At 46.2% G+C, this 12,530-nt stretch overlaps 1 protein-coding gene across 3 annotated transcripts in view; it reads left to right on the forward strand.

Annotated features, from left to right (window-relative positions):
• Window positions 1-12,324, forward strand: part of ACO1 (aconitase 1) — a 53,286-nt gene extending 40,962 nt beyond the window's left edge. For all 3 annotated transcript variants that reach the window (XM_064579369.1, XM_064579367.1, XM_064579368.1), the window contains exons 16-21: window positions 924-1,028; window positions 1,749-1,891; window positions 4,315-4,462; window positions 8,747-8,869; window positions 10,667-10,852; window positions 11,735-12,324. In XM_064579369.1, the coding sequence (XP_064435439.1) occupies window positions 924-1,028; window positions 1,749-1,891; window positions 4,315-4,462; window positions 8,747-8,869; window positions 10,667-10,852; window positions 11,735-11,848 (819 nt within the window). In that variant the 3' untranslated portion in view covers window positions 11,849-12,324. The remainder of the gene's footprint in view (window positions 1-923; window positions 1,029-1,748; window positions 1,892-4,314; window positions 4,463-8,746; window positions 8,870-10,666; window positions 10,853-11,734) is intronic.
• Window positions 12,325-12,530: the final 206 nt, after the last annotated feature.

Genomic DNA, 12,530 nt, shown 5'->3' on the forward strand with positions numbered 1-12,530 from the left:
TCCAAGGCCATTTGCATGGTTGTTGGCAGGATAACACGCCTCACAGGCTGTCGGACCGAGGGCCTCAGTTCCCTGCTGACAGTTCGCCAGAGGCCTCCCTCATTGCCTTGCTTGGGGATCTCTTCACATCTCACAGCATGGTCCTGCCTTCCATCAGAGCAAGCAGGAAAGGGTGAGAGAGACAGAAGGCAGTCTCTTTATAACCTGATCTTGGAAATGAGTCACTAGGTTCAGCCCACACTCAGCAGAAGGCGACTGCTTAAGGGTGTGCATGCCAGGGAGGTGGGGGGCAGGTCCTTGGGTCCATCTTTGAGGCTGCTTATCACAGTGTATATGTATTTTTAAGTCATTGGGCATGACATTGTCTTAGTGTAAAGGAGCTCTTGTGTGTGACTAGAATAAGAACTGTTTTGGTTTTGGTTTTATTGAAGTATAGTTGACACACAACATTACATTGGTATCAGGTGTACAGCATAGTGATCGGACAACTCTGTGCATCACCCAGGTTTAGCTACCATCTGTCACCATTCAACACTATTACGATAGCATTGACTGAATTCCCTACGCTGTACCTTTCATCCCCGTGACTTACTCATTCCGTAACTGGAAGTCTGTACCTCCCCCTCCCCTCTCCCTCTTTTTGCCCATCCTCGCACCTCCCCTCCCCTCTGGCAACCATCAGTTCTCTGTGATTATGGATCTGTTCCTGCTTTGTTTGTTCATTTTGTTTTTGAGATTCCACATATCAAGGAAGTCATGGTATCTGTCTTTGTCTGACTATTCACTTGGCGTACCTGGAGGGTATTATGTTAAGAATGGTTTTTATTGTACTCTTAGAATATATAGTTTCTTCTTGCATGTCAAACTTCCCTTAGAGTGGAATGTGATTAGATTTGCTTTTCTTTTATCTTTTTGTTTGTAAGACCGTGAATGAAAGGTGGAATGCCTTAGCAGCCCCATCGGACAAGCTGTATTGCTGGAATCCCAAATCTACATACATTAAGTCACCACCATTCTTTGAAAACCTGGTATGACTTTTTTATTTTTAACAAAATAAGTTTTTCAAAATGTTTCTTTCCTTATAGAATCTACTTGATTACCCTCTGCCCTTGCTTTGACTACGCATTCCACTGAAACCTTTACAAACCCAAGCAGACAATACTGGGGAGAGTTCTAAGAAGCTGGGGTATTTGGTTCTAGTGGGCCTACAGTGTCTGTCCAGGGGTTCTGTGTGGCTGTGCGGAGACGCCCTGGCCATCCCGTACCACCTGGACATAGAAAAGTCTGAGGGATCGACTGTCCAAGCAAAACATCCCCGGGCCTGCTATATTTAAACCTTATACTCAAAAAAACAAGGGAAATCTTACCTATAACTGACGATCAAAGAGTCCATGCTCTCCTGGGTGGGACGAGGAGGGGAGTGGAAGTTAGGATTCTAGCTGTCCTCAGCATCTGAGTTCCCTGGATGTGGAGACAGAAGGTCATTTGCAGCTCTATCGCTATTGCTTTTGAGGGAATCATCCCAATACTTTGCCTCCCTGCAGGGGTGGGATGTGAATGTTTTGAGTAAATTCACCTTACTTTTCTAAGCACCCCTGATAAAACCAAAAAAACTAGAATTTTCTGTGCAGTGATGTACAGCTGTCATCCGGTTTGGGTCCACAGTGCACTGTGGAAACTGTTCAGACTCCCTGGTGACTTGCTGGAGAAAACCTGAGTCGTCACTAACTTGCTATATTCTTTGCTAGAGTTTGGATATCCAGCACCCTAAATCTATAGTGGATGCCTACGTGCTGTTAAATTTGGGGGATTCCGTAACAACAGACCACATCTCTCCGGCTGGAAATATCGCAAGAAACAGCCCTGCTGCTCGCTACTTAACTAACAGAGGGTAAGTGTGAGTGAGGGGAAGAAAGACTAAAAGGCAAAAATGGAGTGAATGAGGCTAGTATTTCTTTTCACATGTTCTCTTTTCAATCAGACTGATTTTTCAGTGAACCCTGAGGCTTGAAAACCAGTCACCCTATCTGTTTGCTGCTTTCCAGCTTCCTTGGGAGATTCTGTCAGCAAGGAAACCCCAGCAGAGGGGATCTTCCTTCTGCGTGTGTCCCCATTAGAGTCCAGGCTCTGCTCTCAGCCTGTGGCGCACTTGGCAGGGGTGTCCCTTGCCCTGCGATACCGCGTCCTGCCTGAGACACGTAGTGACGACGGATTTGCCGCTGACGCGTCCGTCGACCAATCCTTCAGTCACAAACTGACTTTAACGGGTACTATACCAGTATTATCTACTGTCCTCTAACACGCCGAGAGTGATCGGAGCCGTCCCAGATCTGACTTTCCATGAGAATCATCTGGGGAGATAAACATTCCTGTCTCCCGTCCGCACCTCCCGAATCAGCGTCTAAAGTGATGGGCCCAGAGCTAATCTAAGAACAAAATCCAACACCTTTTTCGTTCTTTCTTGCCTTCTTTCCTTTTTTTTTGTCAGTGGGAGAGGAAAACGGCCTTGGCCCCATCTCGCTTTCCTGGTGGCTAAGGTGTTTTCTTCACGCCTCCCTGTCCTACTGAGCCCCACTCAGTCTCTGCCTCCTCCTGGTGCATCCTATGGGACAGTCATGTTCAGAGCAAAAGTATTCCACGTTCCCCAGAGATAGGAGTGCTGTAAGTTTCAGAAGCTAGCCCACCTCTGGAACAGGGGATGCACAGGAGTCTATCTCAAGATTTTTTTAACACGGGGCAACTACTGTATTAAATGTACAGGGACTTCTTACACACAGACACATATGGTAAGAGTCTAAAGGGATATGATTGTACTTCGAGTGGGAGTCATCGAGCGGAGAAGGGCAGGTGATATTTGAGAGGGGTCGGCGAATCCCTGCTCTTCCCCTCCCCCAAGCCGCTCTGGCTATATCGGTGGCTGCCTCGCTTGTTGAATGTTCCAGGCAAGGGCAAATACCCTTCTGCCTGAGAGCCTTTGGTTGAGCTGGCTATTTTTTCCTCTTGGATGCTCTTCCCCAAAATAGCTGTCTGGCTAACTCCCTTGCCAGTTCAAGTCTTCCTCCATGAGGTCACCCACACTGGACTCCTGTTCTCCTCGCCTTGATCTACTTTTTTTTCCCCTCAGTTATTAACCACAATCTAGTAACACTTGTGTAAGATACTTATTTTCTTATTATGATTATTTCTTTGTCTCCACCTTTTAGAATGTAAGCCCTGCAAAGGCAGGGATCTTCATCTGTGTTGTTCCTTGATCTACCTCAAGCCCTGAGAACAGTTCTTGGCACATAGCTGGGGCTCAATAAAGAGTTGTTGAATGAATGAACGAATGAATGGGAGAAAAGGATTCACCAACAAACAGCGAAACAAAGCGGTTGAGGCTGGAGAAAGAAACTAAGAAAACAAGCAGTGATTTTTTTGATTGCTGATTGTTGACACTTTTGAGACATGGACTGTATAGGGAATGGAATGAAAAGAAATATACCTTCCCAGAAAAGTGCACGTATCCCCAACATTCTGGATATAATTTCAGGAGTTTGTAGACACGCTCACCTGCTCCTAAAGCCTAAACTCTCTCAGTCTTCAGATCACATCTTACCGTGAGATCAGATTACCACTCACACACACATCCTACCATTTTAAGAAACAGCTCAGTGAGCTGACAGCTGTGTTAATTGTAAGATGTTCCTGCTATCACAAAGTATCCTTTAACTGGAGCCCACAGACAAGATTTTTCCTTGATTTCAGGACCAGGAAGAGCTGTTCCGTCTCTTCAGCACTACTCTGATTTTTATCTTATGAAAAATGTAAATCATGTTGCCAGTCATGTGTCTGCCCAATACATTGAGTTCTTGATGACTTGCGGACAAATTTATACCTCCTTCCAGGTAGTTTACAGAATGTATTTTGTGTTTCCCTCATTCTTGGCTCCACCTGACTGGCCCACACTGATTACTCTTTTGGTTTCCTTTTTCTTACCCATTTTGAATATTTTATCTTTTGTGAAGTTTTCTAGGCTACCCTACTGAATCAGTAAAATAAATACTCATTAGAGTTCCTCCTGGTTTTTCTACCCAGATTTATAAGACTAGAAGTTGATCCTGGGAGAATGCTGATTTCCCCCTTTCACTGCCCCACCTCTGACCTCTGACTCTACCCTCAGCAGAAGATACAGAAACAGCTTTTCTGCCTTGGAGAGCGATGCTTAGTAGACTTAGAGGGATATCTAGGTCTATGGTTTTCTCTTTTCTTAATGGAAGCTAAGTTTAATCTTTTCTCCATTCACTAACCTAGCTCCTCTCCTGCTTGCATTATTAGCTTGACTCCACGAGAATTCAACTCCTATGGCTCCCGCCGAGGTAATGATGCCATCATGGCACGGGGGACGTTTGCCAACATTCGCTTATTAAACAAACTTTTGAACAAGCAGGCACCACAGACTATCCATCTGCCTTCTGGAGAAATTGTGAGTACTGTGTCTTTGTCAGGCTCTGGGCAGTTGGATATTTACACAGTCACCTTCCTTTGGGTCTCATTTTTTCTTCATAGCCCCATGCTACCTCTTGTTTCGAGAGAGTTCATCACGGATAGAGATGCCCTTTTAAGTTTTACAACTTTCTCTTCCTGCTTAGAGGTTCTGCTTCGTGGTTTCCTGGGAGTTGAATTTACGAAGGCTCTGAGTGAAATGTGGTCAGTTCAGAGTATTTAAGGGGGAACTTCCAGGTTAAGATAGAGGATATTTATCAACAGGTGCTATTGTATGACTTTATTAACATTTAAGTCCCCATCCCACAAGAAGGAGGAACATAGAGGCCCGCGGAGGCCTGCCTGGGTCCTGACGGGAGCTCTTTGCAGTTGGCCTGTTACAGCGAACTCTTCATTCCCAGATGCCTTGGAGGGAGGGCTTGTGCTTTGAGTCCGACATACTGGCTGTGGAGCCTTCAGCAAGTTATTGCCCTCTCTGAGCCTGATTTTTCTGACCTGCGAAGTAGGATATCCACCCTGTAAGGTTCTGAGGCTTAAGCTTAAATGGAAAGACGTGTATACAACACAGAGCAGAGTATCTGGCGCATGTCATGGGTCCTCGGTGTTGCTTCCTTTCCCAGCAGATGCTGCAAAACTGCTTGAGAACTGTTTGTTACTTGAGAAATCACCCTCCTGACTTACTTAAAAATAATAACAGCTAGTATTTATATGGAATTTATTACATCCCATGTACTGTTCTAAGCTCTTTGCCTATATTGACTTATTTAATCCTCATAACAACCCTTTGAGGGAGGTACCATAATTGTCCATCTTTTAAGATAATAAAAATGGAGATTAAAACCCAGGGAGTCTGGGGACACCTGGGTGGCTCAGTCGGTGGAGCATCCGACTCTTGGTTTCAGCTTAGGTCGAGATCTTGGAGTTGTGAGATCGAGCCCCGCCAACAGTCTCTGCACTAGGCCTGGAGTCTGCATAAGTTTCTCTCTCTTCCTCTGCCTCCCCCCCCCCCAATCAATCAATCAATCTTCAAAACAAAACCCAGGGAGTCTGGCTCCAACATCAGTGCGGTTTATCACCACCCATACCACCTCACTTGTAACAGATTATATTTTGGTAAAGCAAACTCTTTATAGGTAATCACTGATCACCAGGACCCAACACAAAGTCAGCACCCAGTAGGTAGGTGTTCAGTGAAGAGCAGGGATGATAAACAAACTATTAAAGATAGTTAGCTGGTAGAATGCCCAAGAGACAAGGGGAAAGATGTGCAGTATAGACACTTGGGGGGACTCCTGTGTATTGGCTGTCACAGTGAACTTCACGAATTTACAAGCCCTGCCATGACATAGAACTTCTGGTCAGATGGTCAGAGCCTCATCTTAAATAAGGAGACAGAATCAGAGATGCACAGACATTTGAGCCAAGCCTTGAACTTGAAAGATAGACCTAGACAAAGAACGGTGGGGGAGGGAAAGAAAACAGAGATAATGCAAAGAGTAGAAGAAAACGAAGAAAAGATTATCTTCTCAGAGTGATGAAATGATTTTCTGTTGGCATGAAGTAATCAAAGGACGAGAAAGGGCTCTTGATAAAAAATAGTAATTAAAAAAGAAAGAAAAGGCTGTTAACAACAACAAAAAAAGCCCCTAAAAAATTTTCACAGAAAAAGTTGATTAGTTGAGAAAATCTCTCAGAATATAGACCAGAAAGACAAAGGAAAAATTAGAGAGAAAATATAAGAAAATTAAAGACTGAAATGAGGGGGCTCAGCATCTGACTAAACAGAGATGCTAAGAAGAGAAGAAAGGAAATTATCCGGGAAGTAACACAAGGAAAATTCCCCGACTTCAAGATCCGACTCCACATGACATCCACTGAATACCCACATGATTACGGAAGACCAGCTCCAAATCGCATCAGTATGAAGTTACGAACAGCAGAGATAAGAAGATCTAGAAACTTCCAAAGGGGGAAAAACAGCTTCTGTGCAATGTGCTGGAGATCAGAAGTGCTCAAACCAACACTGGAAACTTAGACTGGCTTGCACCCCCAAATACCATGTCCCATGTTAAAGTAATAACACATTCAGATTCAAAAACTTTAAAAATATTCCTCAGTCCCTGTCTCAGGAAGCTACTTGGTGAATGCATTTTACCAAAATGAGAGAATAAGCCAAAAAAGGGGAAGTTGTAGGATCCAGGAAAAGGAAATGCAGGGAATTCCCAGGATGTTGGTGAAGGAAGATTCTTCCATTACAGGAATGCACCATCTCTAGAGAAGAATCAGTCCAAATTAGAATAGGACTGAAGCTCCTGGAGAGAGATCTCTATGGAAAAGATTTTTAAATGACAGACTGCCTGATACATTTGAATGTGTTTAGAGAAGATGTATACTTTAGGCAGAGTGTTTGGGGATTAATTGATGGGTAGTGACATAGAAACAGGTGGGTACACACACAAAAAGAAAATAATTAATTCCAATGGAAATTTTTTTGATTACCAAGAAAAGGAATTCAGAGTACATTACCTGTCTCAGCTATAAATAACATTCACATAGTCAATGTAGTGCAAACACCAAATACTGACTTACCCAAAACGTATGACATAATTATATTGGGAGGCTGGGGAGAGAACTAAATCCCCGGGGCGCCTGGGTGGCCCAGTCAGTTAAGCATCTGACTCTTGATTTCAGCTCAGATCATGATCTCGGGGTCCTGGGATCGAGCCCTGCATTGGGCTTTGCGCTCAGTGGGGAATCTGCTTCAGGATTCTCTCCCTCTCCTTCTGTCCTTCCTTCCACTCACGTATGCACTCTCTCTCTCTCAATTAAATAAATAAAATCTTTTTAAAAAGAGAGGGAGAACTAAATCCCTACTAAAGCAGGAAATTGATAGATAACAAAAATGGAGAAATAGAGAACTGGTAGTTTAAATATAATACTGGAGATACAGAGGAACAATAACGGAAGAAACAACCAGATTTTATGTCCTCTTTTTTTTTTTTTTTTTAAGATTTTTTTTATTTATTTGACAGAGAAAGAGCAGGAGAGCACAAGCAGGGGAGAGAGGCAGAGGGAAAGGGAGAAGCAGGCTCCCTGGTGAGCAAGGGACTCAATCCCAAGACCCTGGGATCATGACCTGAGCTGAAGGCAGTTGCTTAACCAACTGAGCCACCCAGGTGCCCCATCGTCATCTTTAGAAGAGAGGAAATGTGTAGGGAGCCGTTGCTTTATAAGCTCCCCAGATTTGGGTAACACCATGTGGCGCTAACCACAGGCTCCATCAGCCCACCGAAATAGTAATTTGGGAAAGCTTACTTGAGAGGTTGATTACACACCTTTTTAGAGCTTCTTTTGAAGGAAACCCTTTCTTGAGGGATTTTTTCTTTTTTTACTTAAGTAGCCAGGAAGAACAATTGTTTCATATCACCAGCAATGATATCAAATGTCTTTGTGAAGTCTTGGCACAGAGAATATTCAGAATTCTTGTGAGAAACAAATGAAGCTGTTTGTGGAAGATGTTTCTCATATATACCAAAATACTAGTTAATCCTCTCCTGTTCAGTATTGATCTGTGCTTCCACCCGTGTTTCTACTGTCTCTGCCTTGACCTCCTTGTAGAAGGGTGACTGATACAAGTTTGCATTTTGGGGCGCCTGGGTGACCCAGAGTGTTAAGCAGCTGACTCTTAATTTTGGCTCAGGTCATGATCTCAGGGTCCTGGAATCGAGGCCTCCCCAGGCTCTGCACTCAGCGGGGAGTCTGCATGAGGCTTCTCTCTCTCCCTCTGCCTCTCCCCGCACTCGCTATCTAAAATAAACAAGTGTATGTATGTTTGCATTTTATATAATTTCAGAACATGTCACCTTCTTTGTGGTTGCTACCCTTCACAAGTGACCATCACTGAGTCTCTAGACTGAGTCAAAACCCAGGTTTAGGTGGGATTCTCTGTTTCCTAAGCTTTAAAATAGTTTAATCAATGGAAGAGGGGGAAAAATCTGATCTTCTTTCTTTTTTTTCCCTTGATGCCTTAGGATTTGAATGTTTTTCTAAAACCAGGACAAAAACTAGGCATTTTAGTTAAAAGAACATAAAATTCATTGGTAGGGGTGAATTGGAGATTTGTAACACAGGCCACTGATTGGTTGAGTTTTCTGTTGGCTTTGTATTGACTTGGGCCACTGAAGACCCTGTGCTTCTCACCAGGTCCCCCTGGCCTGTGTCCACACTCTGCTGCATCTGTAAACCTTGCTTTTCTCTTCCTCAGCTTGACGTGTTCGATGCCGCGGAGCAGTACCAGCAGGCAGGCCTTCCCCTGATCGTTCTGGCCGGGAAAGAGTATGGCTCAGGCAGCTCCCGAGACTGGGCGGCCAAGGGCCCTTTCCTCCTGGTGAGTGTGACGTGGAGGGACCCCAGCAGGCAAGCTCAGCAAAGCATGTGATGTTTGTTCAGCTCCTGCTTCTTGGCGGATCTGCCTTTACCCCACTCAGTGAAGGGGAATCCAGAGTTGAACCGGTTCCTTAGATCAGATACTCCTATTCTGGGAACCATGGATCTTTGGACGTGTCTGTGGAGCAGTTGGGAGGAGGGTCTGTGAAGTCTCTGAAATTATTTTCAATGTGTGTATGTAGGTCTTCTTTTTGTGGGGAAAAATGGCATGGTTTTCCTAATATTCAGGTTGAGGATGGGACATGTATTTCAGGCCGTAGTCCCAGGCGAGCCATAAGTCCGGACGCTGCTCCCGTGTTGTCCCTCAGGAGGTTCAGGGAAGGGTAAAAGTAAGGAGCTGGTGCTTTGGACAGACTTGGGGAGTGCACTTCAAGTGGCCTTTCACTGCCTCTGAGTCGGCTTATAGACTCTCAAGAGTAAAGGACGCGCTCTCTGGATGTAGACAGACAGCTCTTGAGAACCTGCGGCCATTTCAGGGCCTGAGCCGCTTGAGGCGTCCCCATGGAGGCGCCGTGCAGGGAGCAGATGGTTCTTACCTCTGGAGCATCTCCTGGCCCCAGAAGCAGGGAAGAGTCCTGCTACTCAGCCTGCATTCTCAGGGTAGGGGAAGATGACTTAGCTGGTGCCAATCCCAGGGATTTATGGCTCGAGCAAATTAAACCTTGGGAAACACCGCATACGGTGATTACCACACGTCCAGTAAAGAAGGCGGGGTCTGGCGGGCAGCTGTAAATCTCTTTGAACATCACACCTATTGCTTTGTTTTGTTTTTTATCAAGCATATTGCTTTGTGGGGGGAACAAAAGATGTTCTTTGATTACTTGGTAATATATCAAAAGTCTGCCTTTTCTAGAAGCTGCGGAGAAGAACCAGAGAAATTACAGAGGAGGAAAGGGTTTTAGGGATGGGGCTGGGAGCTGGCCGGAGAAATGCAGCCGGTGGGGACCGTAAGAGCTGAAGGACGCCAAGAGAACTGGCACGCGAGGGGCCCCCTAGGCCCTAGGCTTCCGTACAGAATGGCCCCGAGTTCCGGCTGCCCCGGGCTGGGCCGCTCAGCAGTGCTGGGCTCTCCTCACAGCAGAGGGGGCTGGACGACTGGTTCTCAGCCCCGCGCGGCCCTTGCCCAGCGTAGGGACGTGCATCGGAGGTGTTTACAAAGCTGCCACTCCCCCTCAGAGTGAACACATGTGCACACAGATCCATACAGAGTATCTCCTGTTTTTGAACAGGAATTGCAAAAGCAGCACATCATTTCCTTTCTCTGTAGTATGTTCTGAAAGTTGCTTTTTCGGTTGTCTTTTGTGTCTGCACCTCTTCAAGGGAAATAAAAGAAAAATTTATGTTGTTTTGCGGTGTGGATTCCAGATATAATGGAAGTGCGCTGAGAGGTGTTGTATCACAAACAGCTAAGTGTGTGGTCAAACTGCATGAGTTCAATTACCAGACACCACTGACCGTGTGGGTGAAGAGGGCACAATGGTAGCATCTCCCTCCGAGGGCTGGTGGAGGGTGGGATGGGAGAAGCCACTTTATTATGCTGCCTGTGCATTGTAGGCAGTCAGTTCAGACCAGCTGCTGTGTTACTTGTAACTAGAGTAACTGTTTATGTAAACAAGTCATTGGTACTTACAAAGAAGTTAGGTGTGAGAGGAGTTTTGACTGAAGAAGCCTTTTGTAAAGTTTCTGTATATCTAAAGAAAATTGGAACTGTGTCCAAAGTACTGTCTTGGCTCCTCAGGGAATCAAAGCTGTCCTGGCTGAAAGTTACGAGCGCATTCACCGTAGTAACTTGGTGGGAATGGGGGTGATTCCCCTCGAATATCTCCCTGGGGAGACCGCAGACACCCTGGGACTCACAGGGCGGGAACGATACTCTATCATCATTCCAGAAAACCTCACACCACGAATGAAAGTGCAGGTCAAGGTAAGCCGGAGCTTCCCCATGCCAGGCCCAAGTAAACGGGACCGTGTGTTCATCATCAAACCCGCGAGAAGGAAATGAGTGGACTTGGGAAGGAAAACAGGCAGTGAGTAGGAGTGCGTTAGACCTATGAGTTCTGCTGGCGCCTGCTCTGCCTTCACAACACAGTGGGGGGGGGCACCTGTTGATGGATTACTTATTTCTGTTTACTCATGGAGTTACCATCAGTTCCTTTCTTCTCCCCAACCAGCCCCACTGTCTCCTCTGACTCCCAATCTCTCTTTAGCCCAGAAAAGAGTGTTAGAAGCTCGGAGACAGGACATTTTCACATGATCTAAAAAAAACACCTTTTTTATTATCAAAATGTGAACAGACACACCGCATTCCTGAGCCTCACCCCAGGCTCCAGGTTTTGATTAGCCAAAAGGTAAAAGCGACAGCTCCCGAGGTGAGGTGCGGCGAGGCAGGTACCCAGTGCCGAGGCCCCAGGGTCAGCAGCTGGACCAGCTGCCTAGGGGACAACCTTAATGAGACTTCTGCCAACCCGCAGCTCCCAGAGAGGGTCTAGAAAATACCATCCCTAGCCTCACTAGTAGCTGCTGCCCCGAGAGACCTGGTCCTCAGGTGTCCGTCACCTCCATCATTTGTACCCATGGTGCTTTACTGTGCAGAGGAGTCGGCTGGGGATCTTGTCCAAATGCAGCCCCGGATTCACTGGGCTGGGCTGGAGCGAGGGACGGCACGCCCCTCCAGTGCTGCTGGCTCCGCTGGTGTGCGGACCACGCTTTGAGGGGCAGCCCTGAGGGCAGGGGGGGGGAATCCCTCCTCACACAGCTGCCTGGCCTCCTCCCCCACTGGTTCTCCTCTGCTTCTTTGTCATCACAGCTGGATACCGGGAAGACCTTCCAGGCCATCATGAGGTTCGACACGGACGTGGAGCTCACTTATTTCCACAACGGGGGCATCCTCAACTACATGATCCGCAAGATGGCCAAGTAGGTCAGCTGTGCTCGGAGCCCTGTGCTTGGAGCTGCACCGGGGGAAGCGAAGCGCCACTAGCCCGCAGGGCCCTTGGCGCAGAGCATCCCCTGCGCGTGCCGGCCTCCCTGCATTGACGTAACTGGTGCCATTCCTCTGGGCACAGAATGCGCAGTTCCGACATCCTCTATTTTTGTGGATCTTTTTCTCTTTTTCTAGAATTTGGAAGCTAGAATGGTGGGAATGTCAGTAGTGCCAGAAAGCGAGAACTTGAGCTTGTCTGTAAAGTCACTGATCACAGAATGTCGATTTTTCACTCTTGGCCTGTTATGAACAGCTGGACACAAATAAGTCTTCTCAGAAGGCATCCCCTGTCCTCGTTTCTGTTCCTCTCTGTTATCCTCTGCTCCATGAAACCCTCCCTTGAGGGCCACTGGTCTTTGCATATTATTACCAGTGTTAACTGACATGGTAGATAAAAATGTTCTCAAATCACAGCGGTGATTGTGATTCTCCCCTCTGCCTTTTTCCTTCGGAAGGAATGATCCAGACACCTTGTGGACAGGTCAGACACTGACATTTTTTGATTATGTACCTTTAGATGGATCAACACTAAAAAAAAATGTGATGTTTTCTTTTACTCTCCTCAAAACTTTCCCCCAGAAAATTCATTTGTCAAGAGGAGAACTTTGGAGGTGGTTTT

This window comes from Mirounga angustirostris, unplaced genomic scaffold, assembly GCF_029215605.1.
Source record: "Mirounga angustirostris isolate CCGP_5_RB_7025 unplaced genomic scaffold, mMirAng1.0.hap1 SCAF_15, whole genome shotgun sequence".
Taxonomy (NCBI): Eukaryota; Metazoa; Chordata; class Mammalia; order Carnivora; family Phocidae; genus Mirounga; species Mirounga angustirostris.